The sequence below is a fragment of the Macaca nemestrina genome, chromosome 11 (assembly GCF_043159975.1).
Source record: "Macaca nemestrina isolate mMacNem1 chromosome 11, mMacNem.hap1, whole genome shotgun sequence".
Lineage (NCBI taxonomy): Eukaryota > Metazoa > Chordata > Mammalia > Primates > Cercopithecidae > Macaca > Macaca nemestrina.
The window spans coordinates 114,065,856-114,091,814 of NC_092135.1; the positions used below are offsets into that span (position 1 = coordinate 114,065,856).

At 42.4% G+C, this 25,959-nt stretch overlaps 1 protein-coding gene across 5 annotated transcripts in view; it reads right to left on the reverse strand.

Annotated features, from left to right (window-relative positions):
• Positions 1-6,572: 6,572 nt before the first annotated feature.
• Positions 6,573-25,959, reverse strand: part of LOC105481172 (peroxisomal trans-2-enoyl-CoA reductase) — a 41,298-nt gene continuing 21,911 nt past the window's right edge. The window contains exons 4-11 of one of the 5 annotated variants that reach the window (XR_011610020.1): positions 25,756-25,837; positions 24,263-24,385; positions 19,432-19,528; positions 17,239-17,349; positions 11,749-11,860; positions 10,454-10,519; positions 9,396-9,564; positions 6,573-7,451 (exon numbers count right to left, since the gene is read on the reverse strand). Coding sequence is in view for 2 of the 5 variants with exons in the window: in XM_071073339.1 (XP_070929440.1) it covers positions 7,366-7,451; positions 11,749-11,860; positions 17,239-17,349; positions 19,432-19,528; positions 24,263-24,385; positions 25,756-25,837 (611 nt within the window). In the remaining 3 variants the exon portion in view is untranslated. Of the gene's footprint in view, positions 7,452-9,395; positions 10,520-11,748; positions 11,861-17,238; positions 17,350-19,431; positions 19,529-24,262; positions 24,386-25,755; positions 25,838-25,959 lie in introns of all 5 variants that reach the window. The other 4 variants (XR_011610019.1, XR_011610018.1, XM_071073339.1 and 1 more) reach the window with 4 other exon arrangements.

Genomic DNA, 25,959 nt, shown 5'->3' on the forward strand with positions numbered 1-25,959 from the left:
AAACCCAAAAATCCCTGGGAACAGCCCACTTTATGAAAATTAACCCTCTACTATAAGAACCTTAATTTTTTAATAACTTGGAATTATTAAAATGTTGTTACTTTGTCTTCAGAGCAAACTTAAATCACACAAGGCAAATCAGGTAAAACTATCTGTACTTAAAATCAAGCATCCTATCCATGTAGTAGGCTCTGGAGAGCCAAATTATGTAAATCTGTACTTTAAACATGAGAGATAACTTCTGTCTACATGTAAAGAATATTTTCCATCGAAAGGAGTTTGAAGTATTATGATCATATACTCTTTTAAGTTTCTTGAAATAAAAATGATGTTTAGAGATTTCAGGGTGTCCAAAATAATTATCTGTTTGCAAAGGCACACTCCAAACAATTCAAAGATACTTGATGAAATCATTCATCTCTTATTGGTAAAATGTGAAAAGTGGGATAGGAATATTCTGCTGTAATACATTTGGTATTTGGTGAGAGAAAGACAAAACAATGGTGTGAATATACTTGCTGGAAGCTAAAAAATATGTGAATTAAAGTATCTTTAAACAAATAATGCTGTGCCACCACCACTTCACCACTATTACCCAGTAGAGTTAGAAGCTCCCTAAGAGAAACTTAACTTTGAAGTAAGAATAGTAGCCCAAAAACCACAAGGTAGCCAGACACAGTGGCTCACCCCTGTAATCCCAGCACTTTGGGAGGCCGAGGCGGGGAGATCATTTGAGACCAGCCTGGCCAACATGGTGAAACCTCCCTCTCTACTAAAAATATAAAAATTAGCTGGGCGTGGTGGCACAGGCCAGTAATCCTTGGGAGACTGAGGCACGAGAATCATTTGAACCTGGGAGGCGGAGGTTGCAGTGAGCCACGATCACACCACTGCACTCCAGCCTGGGTGACAGAGCAAGAATCTGTCTCAAAAAAAAAACAAAAAGAAAGAAAGAAAGAAAATGGAAAAAAGAAAGAATTGGATAAAAGCATTCATTTACCCCAATTCCCCTAATGGCCATACCAGCCTACCTCCACTTCACAATCAATCCCATTAATCCCAATCCAGATTCGATGTCTCACAGCTAAATCTCCCAGCAAGTCTTACCTACCTTCTTCTGAGGACCTCATCTTCCTCCTCATCTTTCACTATAAACTCAAATGGAACCTCTCTATTTCTCTGTATTTTTGTATTTCTTAAATCATCAAGAATTTTTAAAAGACTTCAGTAAAACCAGAAATAGGCTGTTCCTCTCTTCTTGGTTCATCTGAGAACAGGAAGTCAAAGGCAACTAACAAAATAGCCTTTGGTAGACAGCTTTTCATGCAGAAGGTAAAATTACAGGGTAAGAAATTCTGACTTATATCTACTGTGAATCACTTACAGAAATGACTCTTTTTCTTCAGATGCTTGCTATTTAAGTCCATGATAATCATTTGCATTTGAAAAAGCTGACTCTGTTGAGTCATACTTAGAACTACAAACTCTGACTAAACTTGTAACTCAGTCCAGACAAATGAAAACAAAAGCCAAATAGTCCAAAATATGCAAGAGAAACAAGGAATATTGTTTTTGCTTTCCTGATTTCTTTGAGTTTTTTTCCAAATTTACCAACGGGATATAATTTTCCCACTCAAAGCATATGAACTCAGGTACAACAATGCTACAGAATAATTGGATGACATTGTCCATTTCTTGCAACCCTCCATTTACCCAACTGGCTTATGCTAGAGCTGACTCACTGGTAATGCTAACCCAGCATGGGAGGCTGACCAGGGGTACAGGGTTCTTCCTAGGGCCTGCAGAGCAGAATCCAGGTCAGAAGGCAATAGCTTTGCACCATCAAACGTATATTCTATTTGGGACCTGGTCTTCCACTCTCTCTGCCACACTCATGAACCACCATAAACTATAGCAGGCTCAGTGAAAACTCCGTCCTGTTTCTCCCCAGTAACCTTTAGGTGTTGTCAGCTCACTTTCCCCCATGTTACCCCCATCCAAATAATTCAGTTTGGGCTCAATAATCGCTAGTTTGGATGTAGTATACCATTCTTGAATATGGTTTAGAATCTTCCTGCTGGTTGGTCTTATTTCAATAGATGCCTCCTTTGCTGAAATGAAATCCTTGTAAACAAGGGGTGCAGAAGAAATACCAAAGGAAGAAACTAAAGCTCAAGTTGAAGCTTTGTAGCCACCTCTTGAATCCTAAGAAGCCACTGCCCAGACAGGCTGGTGTTCCACAACTAACCACAAGGTGGCACTGCTTTGAGCCAAGCCCCAGGTCGTGTTAAAAACTGAATGAGATCAATAGTGAAGTTTTACAGTTGCAGAATAGCCAAGTGGCAGCCATGAAAAGAAATGCCGTAGACTTCCTGCTACGGGAAACAAAATCCATTGGCTTTGGCCCCAGCTGCTGTCACTCTCCATCCACCACTGCCTTCCCCCTCGGGCTGCTCCTGGCCCATGACAAGCACAGTCCTGCTGTCCATCTAGGCTGTTCCCTTGGGACAAGGGCGGCTCCCAGGGGTGACTTTGGCTTGAGAACTTCCCATCCGCCTAGTCCTCCCTTTCTTGGACTGTACTGCAGTCTGTGATTTTTTTTTCCAACCCAATTCCCTTCCTTCTCTCCTTCACAGCTGACAGAACTTCATGATAGGACTATTCAGGAGTGGCCCCATGATGGTGGAGATGGAAAAGCTTTCTAATGGGCTGCGTACGAGGGAGCAACTGGTATCAACAAGGGAATGAAAAGTGGCCCGAGATGAGAATATATACAGTGGCCAGGAAATAAGGACTGGGGTAGAGGCCTACAGAGGAGCCCAGGGGAGTGGGTGCTCCAGGGGAGGGTCATTTCCGCCTCCCACGTTAATGCCCCTAGAATGGAATCCTCACGGAAGAGGCGAGAACAACCAAGCAGCCAAGAAGACTCGGCCGATTGATAGCTGGCCTTCATCACTGGCCAGCCCAGAACTGGTGTGACAGGCACAGGGATGGAGGGAGGCTGTAGACGGCCCATTAGCATGGACTCCCCGTTAACCGAGGTCAACAGAGCTGTTGCTGCCTCTGAACGTCCAACCTTCCTGCAACACAGACCATTGCTGAGCCCTGAAGTGGCACTGCTCCTTAAGAACACCAAGGGGCCACAGGATGGCCAGTCGACAAGCGGCTGGCTCCAGATGTACTGCTTCTCTGTTCCGTGAAAATGGATCTGGGCCCTGTAAGTTGTTTCCCTGGGCCAGTGGGCTCTGAAGCTTTGTCAGGAGAGAGTGATGGAGAGACACTGGAGGAGGAAGAGGGTTTTGCTTCCTGACCCGCGCAGTGCAGACTGCTCCGCAGGAGTGCTAAGCAGCACCAGCTTCCCAGTACCTCCCTCGGGGAGCTTTGCATCAGAGGCCTCTGCTTGGACACCTCTCTGTGCAGTTTTCCCCAGGACCCCAGAGGGCAGGTTTCTAGCAAGTTCCACCAGGAGAGCACCACAGTGACTTCTCTGCCTTCCACTGAGCCACAGCCATGCCCTCCCTACTCAATCTGGGCGTCAGCTCCAGGGGTGCTGTGGAGGGCTCTTTTGTTTTTTGTTTTTTTTTAAAGGCAGGGTCTTACTCTGTCGACCAGGCTGGAGTGCAGTGGCGCAATCTTGGCTCACTGCAACCTTGGATCACTGCAGGTTCAAGAGATTCTCCTGCCTCAGCTTCACTAGTAGCTGGGACTATACATGCCTGCCACCGGCCTGGCTAATTTTTTGTATTTTTAGTAGAGATGGGGTTTCGCCATGTTGGCCAGGCTGGTCTCAAACTCCTGACCTCAGGTGAGCCACCCTCCTCAGCCTCCCAAAGTGCCGGGATTCCAGGCATCAGTCACCGTGCCCAGCCAGGGCTCTTCTTTGAGCTCTCAGTCTTGGCCCTAGTAGTGCAGGCTACTCCTGATTTCCGCTATTCTCATGTTCTTTTTACTTCCTGCTAGCCAGTCCTACACTACTCCAATCTGCTGTGATAATCACTCTTCACTTTTTACTGTCCCTGTTCAAATTGCCGTGTGGTTTCTCGTCACTTCTCATACTGATAGATGCCTCTTCCAGGCAAGAGTTTGCCTTTCCTGCCTGCAGGAACTCAGACACAATGACTATCTGGGGGCTATAGAAAGCCTGGTCCATAGGCATGGAATCCCATGGGACATAGCATCCAATCAGGTGACTCACTTCCCAGTGAAGGACATGAAAGAGTGAGCCCCTGGTTGTGGAACCACTGTCCGTCCACACTCTGCACCACCCATCGGCAGCCAGCCTCACAGAGGGCTTCAACAACCAAGACCCGGCTGAAGGGCCAGGATGGAGTGCTGACTTCAAGGGTGCATGTCCCTAGTAGGTTTGGGACCATGTCTGGGATCCGGAATGCAGGAGTGGCCCTGCATTCCATCATTCCCAGTGATCTGCTGCAGGATTTAAGGAGAATAGCAGCACTGGAAATCCTGGTCCCAAAGAGGGAGGCTCTTGCCAGGGGACATAAGGTCCCAGTGAGCTACAAACTATGACTGATGCCGGAACACTCTGAACTCCCTTTGTCCAGGCACCGGCAGGAGGAGATAGAGTTACTTTTACACAGTAGGGACAGGGAGCAATACAGGTGGAATCCATGTGACCCATTGAGGGCCTTTTGGTATTCCTGTGGGCCACTGGAAATATGAATGCATACTTTCAGCAAGCCTGTCTTAAGAAAGCATCACTTAGCTGTAATCCGAGATGCCTCCTGCCCAATCCTCTCTCCCCTCTCTTTTACAGGGGTCACCCTTGCAGTATGGTCTGAAGGCCAACGCTGCCTTCTCTGGCTCCCTGTCTTTATCCTCCACAGACCTGGTGCCCAATAAGTGTCATGTAAATCTCATTATGTCTGGGCACCTGCTTTTCAGAGGACCTGAACTAACATAAGCCACAAGCCGTAAGATTAGTGTGTGGGGAGGGATAATGTTCACAAGGGTCATCTTTATCAACAAACTCTTTTTACATAAATATAGAATGGTTTTCATGTTGTTTTCTGGATGCCCCTTTCTTTCAGTTGTACGCCATGGGCATCATGGCCTTATCCTTTATAGCACTCATGCTCTCTCGCGCGCGCTCTCTCTCTCTCTCTCTCTCTGACTCTCTCTCTACTGTAAGCTCAGTAAGGGCAGGATCCATGTGTATTTTTTCACCATTGCATGTCTGACTCCTAGCATAATGCTAAATACATAGTAGGAGCTCCAAATTATTAAGCCTATTCAAGAACACTCACTCTACAACAAAATTTACTAAGTGTAGTTGCAAAAGAGTATTATTGACAGGATACTATTAGGAGGTATACAAGAGCCCTGGATAATAAATTCATAATTCTAAAATATAGGTAATGACCAGCTGTCCCGTGATAGTCTAAGAAGAAGCTCTAATAAGGAGTTGTACCTAAGTTTAGTGCTACATAGGCAGGTTCCGTGCCTTAAGCAGAAATAAATGGCAACGCTATGGAGATTTAAGGAGTCAGTGGCAGTCAACAACACAGGTCATGTGAAAGCAAGCCCTGTCTTTTCCATCTTCTCCACTAACCTGTATTAGGGCCACTTTGCCCTTGAACACACTTTGTAATCCTCAGTTTTTATGATATTATCGGTTCCAGAAGACCACCGTTAAAGTGCTGTCTGGGAGGAAAAGAAAGCTTCCTGATCTTCCCACATTATGAGTATGAGCACGAAATTTAAGGACACACTCTCAAGGGCGAGTCTGCACTGGCACAAACCTGACAATGGAGAATACCTCCTTAAATGCTGCACCCTGGGCACCGCGTTGGCCTCTCCCTCATGCTAGCCCTGCTTGGGAGCATGAGGAAGCTGCAGATTCTGGGTCCCAAACCCCAGAGCTTGGTAAATCATACACTTTAAAATGAGTGTTAATGATAGGCTGGGCGCAGTGGCCTACACCTGTAATCCCAGCAATTTGGGAGGCCAAAGCAGGTGGATCACTTAAGGTCAGGAGATCAAGACCAGCCTGGCCAATATGGTGAAACACCATCTCTACTAAAAATACAAAAATTGGCCAGGCGTGGCGGTGCACACCTGTAATCCCAGCTACTCAGGAGGCTGAAGCAGGAGAATCGCTTGAACCCAGGAGGCGTAGGTTGCAGTGAGCTGAGATTGCTCAACTGTACTCCAGCCTGGGTGACAGAGTGATACTCCATCTCAAAAATAAACAAACAAATAAGATGAGTGTTAATGATAAAGAAAATAAAATAGCTACTTCACCTCAGACACTTGAAAGAACTTTGATTAAGACAAAGAATGAACATACTCAAGCTGCTAAAGGCATTTCTTAAATTAGGGTCTAACTATCAGACTGGAGCCACGGAAGGCAGAATGTGGAACCCTAATACATTTGCATACAATTGAAATTTTGTTTTTGCCTACAGAAGGAGATTCATGAGTAAAGGGAATACTTTGGACAGAAAATCAAGACACAAATCAGGCACTGCCAAAAATAAATCACAAAAAACTTTTTCTTTGAATTAACAGAATTTATACAAATTTGACTTCATGAACAAAAGAAACTACACATCAATAATTACCATAAGGCTTTATTGTTCCAAAAGTATTTGCCACCAAAAATAAGTCATTTTATAATTTTAATTGTAATAATCATAATTATGACACAATTTAGATTTATTTTCTACCTTTATGATTTTTTTGTTTTGTTTTGTTTTTGGGGTTTTTTTTTAAGATGTAGTCCCACTCTGTAGCCCAGGCTGGACTGTAGTAGCACAATCTCAGCTCTCTGCAACTTCTGCCTCCCGGGGTCAAGCAATCCTCCTGCCCCAGCCTCCCGAGTAGCTGGGACTACAAGAGTGCGCCACCACACCCGGCTGATTTGTGTTTTGTTGTTGTTGTTTTTTAGTAGAGACAGGGTTTTACCATGTTGGCCAGCCTGGTCTTGAACTCCTGATCTCAAGTGACCCGCCCGCCTCAGCTTCCCAAAGTGCTGGAATTACAGGTGTGAGCCATGGCTCCTGGCCTCCACCTTTACAATTAAATAATAAAATCTTCTGGGAGTTCATGATCCCTAGAATTATTATTGATTTAAAATTATTCCATCTTTCAAATACTTTTCTTAGAAATACAAAGTAAAATCATTAAAATATGTTAATTTCTGTTACTTAAACATTTTTAAATCACAGGCTTATTGGGACATAAGAGTGTATATATTTCAGGAATAGTTTTTCAATAGATATAATTAATAACATTTAAAAATCAGAAAAATGTTTTCCATACCAACTATAAGCTTTTAAAAAGTACAGAAGCATATCCTTGAGATGTGAAGGCACTGGGGGATGGAGGACACCTTGTTTCCTCCACTCAGAGCTTAGCTTTGTCCTTAAAAGACGCCTTCATCCTTTTGACAACAGAAAGGTCCCCTGCTCCCTCGGGCCAGTTGTCATGATCTGTTAAAGAAGTGGAAAACCTCCTGTAACTTGCAAATCTCATTTGTCCTCTTTGATCCCACCAAATCCTCTTGTGAATTTCCCTGGTTCACACATTTTCTCAGCACCAAAAAAGAAATTCTTAGGGCACACGTTTGAGAAAAGACTTCAGTTTGAATCTCAGGTCTGCCACATGTTAGCTTTCCTGAATTTGGGGGCATGACTCTTTCTGAGCCTCAGTTTCCTCCTCTATTAAAGGATATAACAATATCTACCTTTTAGAGTTGTGAGGGTTAAACATGACACCATGTGTGCATTGCTTGGCATACTGTGGATCATCAAGAAATAGTGTCTCCTTAATAATAACAATTTAAAAATAGTGTCTTTACTTTGTACCGGGCACTGTTAGTTGCCTCTCCAGCATCCAGGTCCCCGTCTCTTCCTTCCAACAGCTTGTTTCCATTTAAGGATCTAGAAGGCGCCGGGGAAGCTTGGCACCAAGGCATGAGGTCTAAGCTAAGTCAATCAGTGCACTATAACCCTGCCACAGTTATTGGTTGGAAATGGACATTTGCATAAGCTGATGTAATATAGAGTGGATCTCAGCATGTTGTTAGAAATTCTGGAACAAAGTCACTCCCCCAGCCCTCTCTCTCTCTGTCCATCTGGGTAGGAACACGGAAGTATGCAGCCTTACACACAGAAACAGCAGGCAGCCATCCTGCAATGAGGACAGCCTGCCTTAAGACAGAGCCAACACCATGGAAGCAAAAACAGGAAACGGGGAAAAATTATCCTTGATGAGATTAGTGAGCTCCTGAGTCAAGTCTTACCTGTTTTTCAGTTATGTGAGCCAGCGAATTCCTTTACTGATTAGCCCATTTTGAGTTGTGACTAAAAACATCCAGTTCAACAAAGAACTTTATGTTTTTATTTTTATTTTTTGAGACAAGGTCTTGCTCTGTCACCCAGGCTGGAGTTCAGTGATGCGATCATGGCTCACTGCAGCCTCTACTTCCCAGGATCCAGTGATCCTCCCACCTAAGCCTCCCAAGTAGCTGCAACTACAGGCACATGCCACCACACCCAGCTAATTTTTTCAATGTTTTGTTGAGACGGAGTTTTGCCGGGTTGCCCAGGCTGGTCTCGAACTCCTGGGATCAAGCAGTTGGCCCACCTTGGCCTCCCAAAGTGCTGAGAGTACAGGTGTGAGCCATGGTGCCCAGCCCCTGACATAGGGCTTTAAATGTGCATTACCTAAGGCCGGCCACAGTGGCTCATGCCTGTACTCCCAGGACTCCGGGAGGCCAAGGCAGGCGGATCACCTGAGGTCAGGAGTTTGAGACTAGCCTGGCCAACATGGTGAAACCCCATCTCTACTAAAACTACAAAAAAAGTGGTGGGGCATGGTGTCGGGCACCTGTAATCCCAGCTACTCTGGACGCTGAAGCAGGAGAATCGCTTGAACCTGGGAAGCAAAGGTTGCAGTGAGCCGACATCATGCCACTGCACTCCAGCCGGGGCGACAAGAGTGAGACTCTATCTCAAAAAAGAACAAAAAAAAAGTGCATTATCTAACTTAATCCTCCCAACAGCTCTATGAAATAAATACTGTATGTGTCCCTGCATATAGGGAAAAAATGGAGGCTTATAGAAATTAACTTTCTCACAATCATACAGCTAATAAGGGTAGAGCCAAGTTTCCATCTTAGGCATTCTCACGTTGGAGCTGCCAATCTTAAAAGAAAACACTATAATGAAAGGCTGAATAGTCTCAATCATTTCTCGGGGGGCAGTATATTCTTAAAAGACAGATGTAGCTGCTTTCCTCAAAAACTTAAAAAAATATTTTTAATGATTAAAAAAAAGTGTTAGAATTACAAAAGAAAATCATTTCACTGAAGGCCTAAGGAAGCAGCTATTTGAAATTTCTTGCCCTTCTAAAGGAAAAACAGTGCAACCTACCGTAAGAAATAGTGACTGAATTCTACTGTGAGAGAAGTGGAAAGATTCTCTCCACCCTCACTACTTGGAATTCCTTCAGAAAACAATACAGCAAAACTAGGCAGGTGTTTCTTCTTTCCAACCAAGATGCTTCAAACCACAGTATCTTATGGACATCACCACATTGATGCTACTAGTAATGAAGTACACATGGGAGGGGAAAATAATAAGTAAAATTAAAGTTTAATACCGTGATATTGTGAAATATACATTTGGTCTTCAACCCCATTTCCTGCATACAACTCCTAATATCCTTAGACTCTCCAAAGTGGTGTGTTCTTATATGTTAATGATTGACTGACGGCTGGCAGCCCCTAGTAAGCTTCAGAATAGGGGCTGGTCACCAGACAGACCAAGGCTGTATGGACCTTCAGCCCATACCCACCCCACAACCTCTGGGGAGGTAAGAGGGGCTGAAGGTTAAGTTCATTACCAAGGGCCGATGGTTTAATCAACCATGCCTATGTAATGAAGCCTCTATAAAAACCCAAAAGGACTGGGTTCAAGAGCTTCCAGATAGTTGAACACATGGAGGTTCCTGGCAGGTGGTGGGGCCGAAAAGGACACAGAAGCTATGTGCTCCTTCTCACATGCCTTGCCCTGTGCACCTCTTCGGCTGTATCTCCTGTAATATCCTTTATAATAAGCCAGTAAATCGAAGTGTTTTCCTAAGTTGTGTGAGGTGCTCTAGCAAATTACTCCAACCCAAAGAAGGGGTCATGGGAACCCCAACTTGCAGCTAGTCAGTCAGAAGCTTTGGAGGCCCTGACTTGCGACGGTGTCTGCAGCAGGGGGCATCTTGTGGGACTGAGCCTCAGCCTGTGGGAGCGGACCCTATCTCCATTGTCAGAACTGAATGAGAGGACGCCCAGCCGGGGTCTGCTGCGGAACTAAAAAAAAGTTCTTGCTTGCTTGGTGTGTGGGGGAAATAACCCCAAACAACCGGACACAGAGGTCTTCTGTGCTAATGGTTGTTGTGTTGTGGGAGCAGAGGAAAACCAGTTTCAGTTTTTGCTCACCTCTCCGATACACCAGTCATTTATCAATGCAAAAAAGGCCTTAAGCCTTGATCAGACTGTCAGCACCTGAAAGAGTAGGTAAAACCTGGGTCCTTGATATGAAATTCAAATTCATCTGGGTTACATCAACCACATGTTAATTTGCTACTAGTCACTTAATTATCTTTAGGAACAGAAGTTCAATACATTTGCATTTTATATCCTTTACTACATTTTTGGAGTGATTTAGAGTTACTAGGTTGGACAAACCTTTTAACTTCTGTGGATTTGTTTTGTTGTTTATAAAACTAGGGTACTGGACTTCGTGATCTTTTAGGACCCATCAAATGCCAAAGTTCTGTTGTCTAGTCATGAGATACACACACACACACACACACACACACAAAGGCATTTGCATGTAATATCAATATTTGATTGAAACTTATAAAATTTCTGGTTTGTTTTTTGTTTGTTGTTTTGCTTTGTTTTGTTTTGTTTTTGAGACAGAGTCTTGCTCTGTCGCACAAGCTGGAGTGCAGTGGCATGATCTTGGCTCGCTGCAATCTCTGCCTCCCGAGTTCAAACGATTCTCCTGCCTCGGCCTCCCAAGCAGCTGAGACTAGAGGTGCCTGCCAACACGCCCAGCTGGTTGTTTTTTATATATATTTTTAGTAGACATGGGGTTTCACCATGTTGGCCAGGCTGGTCTCAAATTCCTGACCTCAAGTGATCCACCTGCCTCGGCCTCCCAAAGTGCTGGGATTACAGGCATGAGCCACCACGCCCAGCCATATTTCTGTTTTTTGTACATCAAAAATGATGAATACAAAAATTTCATACAGCTTCATTCAATATACATCTCAAAGACAGTACAAAATAGCACCATAGCACCCCACCCCACCTAGCAGGCCTGATTCTTCTGCTTAGATATGTAAGCCATTTATTGGAGGAACAAAATGGAATTAAATCTTTAAAACTATAGCATGCTTTTGCCTCTTTTCTATCTCCTCTTTAGAAACATATACTCATACTGAGAATATTTCTCAGGGTTCAAATTCCACCAACCTATGCATATATAAAAAGCTAAGTTCTATAATATAGTGAGATATTTTCTGTGACTAGGAATATTTCATTAAAAAATCACATCATGAATATAAACATTTTGTACATTTTCATGTTCTATAAGAGAATACCCTCATCTCTTAAGTTCTATAAGAGAACACCTTCATGTCTTAAATAACTACTTATAATACATTTTAAACTCCTGAACACGACACAGCATAAAGCTGGTGACTGCTCATTCCTCAGCTGCTCACCTGGTACCTCATACGAGTAAGTATAGAGGCACTGGCCCCCATCCACATCCACCAACTGTCCAGTGATGAAGGAAGCTGCAGGAGACAGTAGGAAGCAGACCACAGAGGAGACCTGGAAGCAGAAACACACACGTGAATAGGTAAAAGCAAATACTCCCCATTTCCAACCACTTCACATTCCCTAGTAAAGACAGCTCAAAGCACATGACTGTAACATGAATCCAACAGTGTGTGCATGTGCACCACAACCTCACAGTACATAGACAACTTCCTTTTCCTACAACTTCCCTTTTTACCTGAGCATCACCAAAATCAGGTAGGTGAATAGGGTAAAGGTGGCAAGGTATGAGGGAGCCTTAGACAGTGTCAAGCAAGCTACACCACATGAAGAAGCCATAAGTCGACTCAGTGCTTCAGCTCTGCTCTTTCCCATGTCAAACAATTCACTTCCTTTCATGCCTTTCATTGTCCTTCGCAACCCCATTTTCCATCACTACCTCATGGTCTTTTATATGTTGGTCCCTGAAACAGCCAACGTGTCTGTTTAGCAATAAACTAGCATTCTGGTTTGTTCAGTCTGTGGTCCTGTGAGGCCAAAAGCCCAGCAACACACACTCAAAGGAGCTCTCTACAAGAGGAACTTCAAAAACTTAGCCGGGCGCAGTGGCTAAAAATTAGCTGGGCATGCTAGTGCATGCCTGTTAATCCAGCTACTCAGGAGGCTGAGGCAGGAGAATTGCTTGAACCAAAAAAATAAATAAATAAATAATGGTTTTCTTCTTTCTTTTTTTAAACACTGTGGTATTTAAAGTTTTAAGCACTGTGGTCCCAGCTCCTTACAAGGCTGAGGTGGGAGGATTGCTTGGGCCTAGGACGTTGCAGTGACCTGAGACTGCACCACTACATACCAGCTTGGGTGACAGAGTGAGACTCCATTTCAGAAACAAACCCAAAGGCACTTCAGACTCCCACTGCACTCCTTAAAAATTCAAATAGGGAGCTGATGGGTTCAGCACCATCTACTCCCAACCCAATCAGAAGGAAGTTATTTCACTGATTGTAAAGGAGCTCTCATTTGAGGCTGTGGGAAGAAGCAGAGTTTCTTAAACAGTGATGATCCAAAACATCTGCATTAGAATCACTAGGGAGGCTTACTGAAACTCCAGATTCCTAGATCCTTCCAGGATCACAGCAATTGTAAACCCTGGGGTTGGGGGTCCCAGAATCTGCAGTTTAAAAGAACCTCAGGCAGGGCCAGGACTAGCGTGAGGCAAATAAGGTGTCAAGGGTGCAAGATTTAAGGAGGTATTCACTCTCAGGTTTGCACAAGTGCAAAATCTTCCCTGAGAGGGAGCGGGTCCTTACATTTTCTGTCCATGCCTTGCTTGCCTCATCCCAGTCCTGGTCCTACATTTACAAGGCTATACCTCCTTGAGACCCTAAGAGCTTGGAGAGCAGCCAAGCCTTCTCTCCATCCTTGTATTCCCAGCAGCTAGTACAGAGCTGCACTATCTAAAACGAGGCCACTAGCCATAGCTGCCTACTCAAACACTTTCAATATGGCTGGTCCAATTGAGATGTGCCGTAAGTGTGGAACACACATTGGATTTTGAAGGCTTAGTATGGGAAAAATAATGTAAAATATCTCATTAATCCTGAAGGCTCCAAGGGGTGAAGAAAATAATCTCAATTTCTGATGTTGATTACATGTTGAAATGACACTTTTGGATGTATTAGCTAAATCAAATATATTATTAAAATTAATCTCACCTCTTTATGTGGCTCCTGGAAAGTTTAAAATTACAAATGTGGCTATTATTGTATTTCTATTGGACAGGGTTGGCACAGAATTCCCTATTTAAAAGGTCCCACATTGCTGTGAAAAGGCAGATTGTACTGAGACATGGTAATAAGCAACGGAGCTGGTTTTAACCCTGTTTGATCCGGTAGTGACAACTCAGCCAATGAACATGTTCGTTCAAGTCCGCCCATCTAAAAGAGGCTTGCTCCAATGAGCTCCTTTCTGAAATGCCAGCCAGACAACAGCCATCTCACCCAAGTAATCATGACCTCTAACGCTCTGTACACCACACCCCCTCAAAAACACAAAAAGCCGGCCAGGCGCAGTGGCTCAGGCCTGTAATCCCAGAACTTTGGGAGGCTGAGGCAGGTGGATCGCCTGAGGTCAGAGTTTGAACCAGCCTGGCCAACTTAGTGAAACTCTGTCTCTACTAAAAATACAAAAATTAGCCAAGCATGCTGATGCATGCCTGTTAATCCCAGCTACTCAGGAGGCTGAGGCAGGAGAATTGCTTGACCCCCAAAAAAAAAAATAATAATGGTTTTCTTGTTTCTTTTCTTAAATGTAGCTATTTTTGATTACATGTTATGTTAACATGTACTGCTTTATTATAATTTTTAAATGAATTCATAAATATTTCTTAAATTTTGGTTTTAATTTTTAATACAGCAAATATAGACAACATAAGCCACATAAATATATACATACATACATACACACACACACACACATATATATATATATATATATATATGGTTGTTTTTTTTTTTCAGAAGGAGTCTGACTCTGTCACCCAGGCAGGAGTGCATGGCGCAGTCTCTGCTCACTGCAACCTCCATGTCCCGGGTTCAAGCAACTGTCCTGCTTCAGCCTCCCGAGTAACTGGGACCACAGGCACGCACCACCACGCCTGGGTAATTTTTGTATTTTTTAGTACAGATGGGGTTTCACCATGTTGGCCAGGCTGATCTTGAACTCCTGCCCTCAAGTGATCTGCCTGCCTCAGGCTCCCAAACTGTTGGGATTACAGGTGAGAGCCACTGTGCCTAGCCTCCTAAACAAAGTATTCTATCCAAAATAAAAATGTAATATAATTCCCTTGATTAAAATTCATTCAAAATTACTCTTAGTTTTCAGAATACAAATCCAAAGACCTTGGCTCATCAAATGTTTGATTTAACAGTATCTTACAAAATATAATGCAAGCCTATTTTGGTTCAGGAACTCTGTTTCTAGAAACATATCCCGTCACACAAGAGTACATGATTATATTCATAATGTTCAATGCAGAACTACCACAAGAACAAAAATGTAAATAGAATGCAAATCATAATGGGACTTGATTATATTATAGTATATCCATAACAAGTTACGGAAAATAACATAAAGGAAGATCTTGTTTTCATAAAAAAGTCAATAAATAGGCCAGGCGTGGTAGCTCATGCCTGTAATCCCAGCACTTTGGGAGGGTGAGGTGGGCAGATCACCTGAAGTCAGGAGTTCAAGACCAGTCTCACCAACATGGAGAAATCCCATCTTTACAAAACTAGCCAGGCGTGGTGGCGCATGCCTGTAATCCCAGCTACTCAGGAGGCTGAGGCAGGAGAATTGCTTGAACCTGGGAGGCAGAGGTTGTGGTGAGTCAAGATTGTGCCACCACACTCCAGCCTGGGCAACAAGAGCGTAACTCCGTTTCATAAAACAAAAACAAAAACAAAAGGCCGGGCGTGGTGGCTCAAGCCTGTAATCCCAGCACTTTGGAAGGCCGAGACGAGCGGATCACGAGGTCAGGAGATCGAGACCATTCTGGCTAACCCGGTGAAACCCCGTCTCTACTAAAAAATACAAAAAACTAGCCGGGCGAGGTGGCGGGCACCTGTAGTCCCAGCTACTCGGGAGGCTGAGGCAGGAGAATGGCTAAACCCGGGAGGCGGAGCTTGCAGTGAGCTGAGATCCGGCCACTGCACTCCAGCCTAGGCCACAGAGTGAGACTCTGCCACAAAAAAAAAAAAAAAAAAAAAAAAAGTCAACAAATACAAACTTTTAATGCACGCATAGTACATTTCTGGAAAGCCATTCATCAAACTGATAATAAAAGCTAGTTCTAGGCATGATAACTCTTTTAATGAGTTTCACGGGTTTGCTTTTATATTTAGCAATTTAGTAAATCTGAAAGTTATTTTGTATATAATACAAGATAGGGACTCTAATTTATTACTAAGTGGCCAAATGCCCCCAACACTTTGCTGAGTGTTTTGTGCTTTCCTTACAGATTAAAATGCTACTTTGACTCCATAAACTCCCCCATATGGTTCCAATTCAAGAATCTGTTCTGTTCTACTATTTTTAATATTTTTCTTTAGTGGCACCAGATGCTGTAAATAAATATAGTTTCATAGTATGTAAATACACAGTACGTAAATATATACAGCTTCAGTTTCATTACACCATGAAGGGTAATCGTCTCATTATTCATTTTCAAAACATTTTTGGCAATTTTTGCATAAATATTTTTGATAGAATCAGCATGTTAAATTCCCAAAAGATAATAAATTTATAAATTAATTTAGGGAAACTTGACTTTTTAATAAAATTGGTTCTCCCCATCAAGGAATATTATATGCCCCTAGTTATTCCGGTCTTTTTGCTGCTCCTCGACTTTTTGTGTTTTGTTTTGTTTTTTCATTTATGAAACTGATGCACCACCTACTGCCCTAAGGAGGCAGGTGATTTTTTGTTTTGTTTTTCATTTAGAGGTAAGTTTACTACTAGATATTTTCATTTTTATTGTTGTGGGAAAGACATCCTTTTCCTAAAAAAAAAAAAAAAATTACATTTCAAGACTGATGCAAAGCTAGGTGCTGTGTGTGGCTCACACCTGTAATCCCAGTACTTTGGGAGGCTGAGGTGGGCATATCACTTAAGGTCAGGAGTTCAAGACCAGCCTGACCAACATGGTGAAACCCTGCCTCTACTAAAAACACAAAAATTAGCCGGGTGTGGTGGCATACACCTATAATTCCAGCTACTCGGGAGGCTGGGGCAGGAGAATCGCTTGACCCAGGAGGTGGAGGTTGCAGTGGGCCAAGATCACGCCACTGCACTCTAGCCTGGGAGACAAAGAAACTCTGTCGAAAAAATCATCATCGTCATCATCATCGTCCCAGCACTTTGGGAGGCCAAGGCAGGAGTTCAAGGCTGCAGTGATCTATGATCACGACACTGTACTTAGCCTGTAACAGAGTGAGACCCTGTCTCAAGCCAAAAAAAAAAAAAACCACAAAGACTGCTGTTGCTGGCATTTTGGAAAGCCGCTGATTTTACAGACTTCAATCTTACCAAAATCTCATGTGGAACTTCCTATGGCCATAATTGTCTGACTTGCTTAGAGTCCTAGGGTCCTGTGTACCAACAAATGCCAGGTAACAAAATAATGGGATGAAAATACAATAAAACAAACTGGAAAAAAACGCTGTTATTAATTTATACCACATTCACTCTCAAGTACAGATTGCTGTCAGTAGTCAAAGCACAACCAGAGTATATCTGAGAGCCAGAAAGAACAGGGGAAATGATCTGGTGGCAGTGGGAGAAATAATGTCATCCAGACCACATAAAAATGACACTGAATTACAAATTCCAAAGTACAACACACAGCAATTCTAATCAATGCTGGAAATATGCCTTACCTCCTCAGGAACACCAATTCGTTTAGCGGGGATTTTCTGAAAAGAACTTTCAAAGAGGCTTTGTCCGAAAGAACCATAGTTCTCCGCAGCAGTCTGGGAATAAATAATTCCCTGTGTTTAAAAATAAAACAAATTTAGTGCATTACACTAAATGCACTAAAATAAAGTGCATTACATTTTAATTATAAAGATATCAAGATAGCCTACTGGCATTTCAAACATTAAGTAGCTTAAGTCAAAAACAAGTGAACAGTGCTGATATTAATTTTCCTCCATGTTGTCAAAGGAGTACAGTCCCCATCATCTTCAAATGGATGATCTCAATGGTTATTTTGTGACCTCCTCTTCCTCCTAAGCATGTCCTGGATTTTTTCATGAAAGACTTGCTTTCTGAAGGTCATGATTATGTAAGTAAATGAAAGAGGCACTTAACTTGGAACAATGGGACAGGGGACTCTGTTTATTTTAGTTTCCATTTGGCTTCTCTGCTTTACAAGAGAAGACTGGGCAATGGCTACGTGAGACTTAGAAAAATGCAATATTTTCTTGGTTTTTTACCTAGATTGAAATCGCAAATAAAGCATTTGAATCCAATACCAATAAACTAAAATGTTAATTGTTTCAAAATTTTTAAATGTATCTTTCGCTAGCTTTCTAAGGTCAGGAAAATTACTCAAAAACTGTATCCCAGGCCAGGTGCAGTGGCTCATGCCTGTAATCTCAGAACTTTGCAAGGGCGAAGCTGGAGGATCACTTGAGCCTAGGAGTTTGAGACCAGCCTGGGAAAAAAGGGAGACTGTGTCTTTACAAAAAATATAAAAAAGAATTAGCTGGGCATGGTGGTACACGCCTGTGGTCCCAGCTACTCAGGAGGCTGAGTTGGATCACTTGAGCCCAGGAGGTCGAGGCTGCAGTGAGCCGTGATCGCACTACCGCACTTCGCCCTGGGCAACAGAGCGAGACCTTGTCCCAAACATAAAAAAAGAAAAAAAAAAAACTGTATGTCACAGGATACAGCCATTTGTAATGGATTCAAACTGTTAAACAAATTATGGCGAGGAGGGGAGGAAAGCAAAGTTAAAATAAAATTAGAAAATTTGGCAGTTTTAATTACTTCAAATGATACTGGAGAGATATAGTGGCTTCCAATTACACAATATGTTGCCTTTTATTTAAAGAGGATAAAATCTAGAAGTATGAAAATTTGGTCATTAAACCAAAAAAGTCTCTGGAAGGCAAACATGAATTAGAACTAGTAGGAGTGCCTTTGTCAGAGATGAGTTTACTAACTTCATGCTTGAAGTCAGGCATGCTTAGCCTTCACTGAGTGGCACATATAACACCTATTGACATCACAGAGATAAGATCTACAGATAGGCCAGGTGTGGTGGCTCACGCCTGTAATCCTAGCACTTTGGGAAGCCAAGGTGGGTGGATCCCGAAGTCAGGAGATTGAGACCATCCTGGCTAACACAGTGAAACCCCGTCTCTAGTAAAAATACAAAAATTAGCCGGGGGTGGTGGCAAGTGCCTGTAGTCCCACCTACTTGGGAGGCTGACGCAGGAGAATCACTTGAACCCCGGGAGGCAGAGGTTGCAGTGAGCCAAGATCATGCCACTGCACTCCAGCCTGGGCAACGGAGCAAGACTCCTTCTAAAAAAAAAAAATACCCAGAATCGAGAATCACTTGTTTAACATTCTTGACAATCTGGCTGTAAATCAAAGAGTACTTCTGTAATGATAATTAGACTTTCTGGGCTGGGTGCAGTGGCTCATGCCTCTAATCCCAGCACTTTGAGAGGTCAAGGCGGCAGATCTCCTGAGCTCAGGAGTTCGAGACCACCCTGGGCAACATGGTGAAAACCCATCTCTACTAAAATACAAAACTTAGCCCGGGGTAGTGGCGTGTGCCTGTAGTCCCAGCTCTTCAGGAGGCTGAGGCACGAGAATCACTTGAGCCCCGGAGGTGGAGGTTATAGTGAGCCACGATCACACCACTGCACTCCAGCCTGGGCAACAGAGTGAGACTTCATCTCAAAAAAAAAGAAAATTAGACTTTCTCATTTTATCTATGTTTTAAAGTCAATCTTTTATGCTACACTTGCATATTACCAAATACCTCTATCAACACCACAAATGGAATCAGAGAAGCATAATTTGTCAATAAATTTCAATATAGATCGTTTACCTACAGGGGCAACACAATTGATCCTTACTCCACTGCAGGCCCATTCCAAAGCTAAAGATTTGGTGAGGTTGTAAACACCTGCTCTTGCAGCTCCAGAATGCCTTTGAAAGACAAAACATAAACATGACAATCAGCTTCTGTTGAGTATTTCTCTTGTTCACCAAGCTGGCAGGTATGCCAACTACCTGACAATTCCACCAGAGACTTCTTGCTATGGAGTCTGTCTTGTTGAGCTTCTGTCTAAACAACAAAGAAAAAACTATGTCCTTCAGTATTAAATCCAAGCCATAGCTGATGATCAAGCAACTCTCACATGGCATAGACCCAGATAAGGCTCCTCAAATCACTATGCAAGAGGAATACTTTCAAGAACTTTGATTATAAAGGAAAACATATCGGTAATTTTAAGGATTTCAAGCATGTGGTTGTTTTTAAAATCAATTTTAAATAACAAAGGTGGCGAGGTGCAATGGCTCACACCTATAATCCCAGCACTTTGGGAGGCCGAGGCGGGCAGATCACCTGAGGTCAGGAGTTCAAGACCAGCCTGGCCAACATGGTGAAACCCCATCTCTACTAAAAATACAAAAATTAGCCAGGCATCATAGCAGGCATCTGTAATCTCAGCTACTCAGGAGGCTGAGGCAGGAGAATTACTTGAACCTGGGAGGCGGAGGTTGTAATGAGCTGTTATTACACCACTGCACTCCAGCCTGGGCAACAGAATGAGACTCCATCTCAAAAATAAATGAAGTATGGGGTCTTGTGTAGATAGACACTATGGCTTAGAATTTCTAATTACAAGATCCTCAAAACCAAATATAGGATAATTTAATGTGAGAAAATTAACTTATACAACTAATTAGGAAAATTCTTCCAATCAAAGGCATTTGAAATCTGATGGTAAAAAACACATTATTTAGTAAATCTTGTTGGACTTCCTTTAACATTTATTTTAGCATAGGTCTGCTAGTGATAATTCTTGCAGATTTTATATGTTTGAAAAAGTCTTTAATTCATCTTTGGTTTTGAAAGATATTTCAATGGATGCAGAATTCCAGGTTTGCATGCTTTTTTCTGTTGGCACTTTAACGATGTTACACCACTGACTTCTAACTTGCATTGGTGCTGATGAGAAATCTGTTCTGTCTACAATGTGTCTTTTTCCTCCAGCTGCTTTTAAGATTTTCTCTTCAAAAAAAAAAAAAAAAAAGATTTTCTCTTCAGCACTGGTTCTCAGCAATATGGTTATCATGTGCCTTGTACACTTTTCTTCATGTTATTTGTACTGGGATTTATTGAGCTTCTTGGATCTATAGGTTTATAGTTTTTAATCAAATTTGGAAAATTTTCACCCACAGTGTCTTCAAATTTTTTTCTGTCCCTGTTTCTCATTTCTCTTTCAGAGACTCCAACTGTCTCACAGTTCACGAAGGCTCTATTTTTGTTTTTTGTGTTTTTGAGACAGAGTCTCCCTGTCACGCAGGCTGGAGTGCAGTGGCACGATCTCGGCTTACTGCAACCTCTGCTTCCCGGGTTCAAGCGATTCTCCTGCCTTAGCCTCCCGAGTAGCTGGGTTTATAGGCGTGTGTCATCACACCTGGCTAATTTTTGTATTTTTAGTAGAGATGGGGTTTCGGCATGTTGGCCAGGCTGGTCTCAAACTCCTGGCCTTAGGTGATCTGCCTGCCTCAGCCTCCCAAAGTGGTGGGATTACAGGCATGATCCACTGTGCCGAGCCTCAACTGAACATTTTACAAACTGAGTATGCCTTACTCAAAACGCTTGGAACCAGAAGTGTTTTGGATTTCAAATCCATTCAGATTTTGGAATATTTGCATATACTACCTTGTTTATCATCCCTAATCTGAAAATCCAAAATCTGAAATGCTCCAAAAAGCATTTCCTTTGAGCATCCTATTGGTGCTCAGAAATTTTCAGATTTTGGAGCGTTCTGGATTTTGAGTTTTCAGATCAGGATGCTCAACCTATATTTGTGTAATTTTTTTTTTTCAGTGCCTGTGTTATCTAAGGTTGTAGAAAAAGACCTTCTCTATTGCCTCTTAAAAATGCAATCTCTGGCTTCCCCAAAAAATGGAAGGAATCAGAATGTTGAAAAGATACTAAAGAAATCAGCAAATATATATGTATTTTTAATCCACACTTGTCAACTGCTAAACTTGTGTTTTTCAAGTTACTTCCTGGCATATTGTTTTTCTCCTGGTTCTCTTTGGATGGCCTTTAGATTCTTCTGAAAGAAATGACTGAGATAGGCCGGGTGTGGTGGCTCATGCCTATAATCCCAGTACTTTGGGAGGTTGAGGTGGGCAGATCCTGAGGTCAGGAGTTCGAGACCAGCCTGGTTAACATGGTGAAACCCCATTTCTACTAAAAATACAAAAAATTAGCTGGGCATGGTGGCAGGCGCCTGTAATACCAGCTACTCAGGAGGCTTAGGTAGCAGAGTCGCTTGAACCCAGGAGGTGGAGGTTGCAGTGAGCCGAGATCGTGCCATTGCACTCCAGCTTGGGCAACAAGAGTGAAACTCCATCTCAAAAAAAAAAAAAAAGAAAAGAAAAGAAAAGAAAGAAATAACTGAGATAGTAGGTTAAATAAGGTCACTAAGTTCTTTTTTCTTTCGGGGGGCGGGGACACAGTCTCACTCTGTAGCCCAAACTCCGCCTCCCAGATTCAAGTGATTCTCATACGTCAACCCCCCAAGTAGCTAAGATTATAGATGTGTACCACCATGCCTGGCTAATTTTTGTATTTTTAGTAGGGATGGGGTTTCACCATGTTGGCCAGGCTGGTCTTGAACTCCTGACCTCAGGTGATCTGCCTACCTCAGCCTCCCAAAGTGCGGGGATTACAGGTGTGAGCCACTGCCCCCAGCCCCACTGACTTCTTTTCTGAAAAAATAAATATCTATTGTCAATGGAAAAATTAATCAAAATCAAAATAAGAGTGAAATATGTCAAATTCCATTATGGTGAACTTCACAAGATATTCCAAATTCTACAGTCACGGATGTTGTAAGTTAGTCATTAGCTAAAAAATAAATTTGGGGTTATTCAAAGATACTTAATGTAGGCCAGGTGCGGTGGCTCACACCTGTAATCCCAGTACTTTGGGAGGCTGAGGTGGGCGGACCACGAGGTCAGGAGTTCGAGACCAGTCTGGCCAGCATGGTGAAACCCCGCCTCTACTAAAAATACAAAAAATCAGCCGGGAATGGTGGCACGCACCTGTAATCCCAGCTACTTGGGAGGATGAGGCAGGAGAATTGCTTGAACCCGGGAGGAAGAGGCTGCAGTGAGCAGAAATTGCGCCACTGCACTCCAGCCTCAGTGACAGAGCGAGACTCTGTCTTAAAAAAAAAAAAAAAAGAAAAAAGATATTTAATATAAAAACAACTTATAGGCCGGGCACAGTGGCTCACGCCTGTAATCTCAGCACACTGGGCGGCCAAGGTGGTCAGATCACCTGAGGTCAGGGGTTCGAGACCACCCTGACCAACATAGAGAAACCCCATCTCTCCTAAAAATACAAAATTAGCCCGGCATGGTGGCACATGCCTGTAATCCCAGCTACTCGGGAAGCTGAGGCAGGAGAATCGCTTGAACCCAGGAGGCTGAGGTTGTGGTGAGCCAAGACCGTGCCATTGCACTTCCAGCCTCAGCAACAAGAGCGAAACTCCGTATCAAAAAAGAAAAGAAAAGAAAAGAAAAGACAACTTGTAATAGGCTAAACCTAGTATATAAATATTCCCCATAAAGACAACTAGATGATGCTCTCCCAAACCATGACTCCCAAATCCTCATCATTCTTGAGCTTTTCTTTGTAATACATACTTGAATATAAATGTTTTCCTTCTCAACCATTAAGAGTAAAAAGATCCTCCAAGTAAATGCCTTAGTTGTGATAATCCTGCGGCTTTAGGCGCCCTCCTGGATGCACAGCCCCAGAGCCCCAGGGCCACAGGCTCTAGTGTAGGAAGCCCTGATGCAGTTCAAACTCCTCTCCCTGGTAGTTAAGGCCTTTTCTGACTCCCACTCCGTTCCCAGCTATTAATTTCCATTTGGCCGCACCACCCATCATCACAATGAATTATTTGTAGTTCCCAAAAGCGCCATAATGTCTCAAATTTCTGCGTCTTTACATAGTAAATGTCTCATTGACTTGGCTTCCTTTCTCCTACTCCTATGTCACCAAACTCGAGTTCACCTTCGAGACATGTTGCCAGGATGCTGCCCTCCTCTGTGCCCCTGCTTGCACACTTGCAAATACCTTTGCTGGAACATCCAACACCTTCTCTCTCTGGCTGATTATTGTCATACTTTGCTCCCCTACTAATTGTGACTCCCTCAGAGTGTGGACGGCATCTGATTCATTTTAGTATTTCCAGATGTACCTTGTGCATGTACCTATACCGGTCAAGTAAACAAGTGACAGCTAACAGTTTCAATTTGTCTCTTAAGAGAGCTCAAATTTAAAACAAAGGAGTGCTCAATCTCTGACATTCACCCTCCTCATCTATTGTAGAGGATACCGAAACCTATGTCTTCCAAATCTCAAATTACAACACCATGATAATAGTGAAATAAAATTAGCAAGTAATAAGCAGCAAGTACAAAAAAGAAAATATAACAGAGCAGACCACAATAAAATTGAAAATATCAGCCAGGTGCAGTGGATCATGTCTGTAATCCCAGCACTTTGGGAGGCTGAGGTGGGTGGATCACCTGAGGTCAGGAGTTAGAGACAAGCCTGACCAACATGGTGAAACCCCGTCTCTACTAAAAATACAAAAAATTACTGGGCGTGGTGGTGGGTACCTGTAATCCCAGCTACTCGGGAGGCTGAGGCATAAGAATCGCTTGAACCCAGGAAGCAGAGGTTGCAGTGAGCCAACATCGTGCCATTGCACTCCAGCCTGGGCAACAAGAGCGAAACTCCATCTCAAAAAAAAAGAAAAGAAAGAAAAAAAGAATCAGAGGCACATAGATAGTAAGAATAGGTTTCCTTCACGAATTTTGTTTTGCCTATAGACACACATACACGTATGTGTTCTCTAGGTCAAGATGTAAAATTTTTTTCTTACTATGAGTCATGGTCAAAAGTGTGAAAGCCATTGGAAAAGGAAACGATTCTTAAAGAATAAAAGCAAGAAATATCTGAAACATATTTCCACAGCAAAGACTGTCTTTTCCATAGCAAAGACAAGTTTGTGTTTTTTCCTCCAACCGAATATCAGAAAAGCCACTGATTTCATTTCAAAAATGTATTTTAAGCAAAGAAACTCTCATTACTTCTTACATATGCATGAAGGAGGATAAATTTCACTCATAAAGGAACTACAGCTTTTCCAAAGGTCAGTTTGGCAATATCTCTTAAAATTACAGTGGCATTTGGCTTTGGACTTAGCAAATATACTTCTTGCAATTTAGGCCACACACCATCTGATGTATATAAAATGTTACTTACTGAAGGTTTTTAGTTGGGTTTTGGTATTAACAACCCAAATGCTCACCAACTGGAAATGGTTACATAAATCATTCCTTACTTATGGTTTATAAAGTGGCATATTAGTCATAAAAAAAAGAAGAAATCTCTTTAGATTTGGGTAAGAAAATATCTCCAGGATATTTGCTTCATTTGAGAAAAATCAAGATACAGAATAGTGTTTAAAGTATCCTAAATTTTTTGTTAAAATGTAGGAAAAAGACATGCCCCCAAAACTATCAACAGTAATTGCCTGTGAGGAATGGGAAATGCCAGAAAGAACCTACAATCTGAATTATTTCTTCCAAGATGCTAAAATAGGTAAATATGTTTAGTAAAGAATAATGAGCAGGAAAAGAAGGTATAGTGGTATCAATGGCCTGCACACCATTTTTTACTCTGTTTTTAGTAACATCACATTGATTTCCACCTGAGGAAGTACCTCTTGCCTGTTCTCAGTGCATGTCCAAGTGGTGATGACCGCAGTTCCTCATTCCTCAGGCTGACCATGCATATCAGAGCAACCTAATTTCTACAGTTTTTGGTTAATGGGTGAACACATGACTAGGTAGTCTGAATCTGGCAGTCTGAATCTGAACGGGAATGTTTTAGAAGTACTTTGAATTTTAAGTTCAATAAATAATAAATAAAACTTTGAAATTTAACTTCAATTTTAAGTTCAATTAAAAGAAAATGCTAACTATTAGGATCACAACTCATTAAAGGTATTAATGATCTTGATTTAAGAAATGTTCCCTATCCCGCTTCCCCCATTCAGAAGACAAAACTCAAAGACGTAGAACGAAAACAGTATAAAAATGCTTACGCAGCTAATGGAAATCCAGCTTTAGCAAGGACAATGATATTGACGATAGATCCTCCATGCTCTTTCATCCAGGAGTTGTAAACTGCAGGATAGAGGCAAACTCGATCACTAAATTTTTAAACAGTGTCCTGCTCCTCCTGATACCTTGTTTCAGCACAGTGCCTGTTTGGTTTATGTTTTACATGTTCATTTACATTTCCTTAT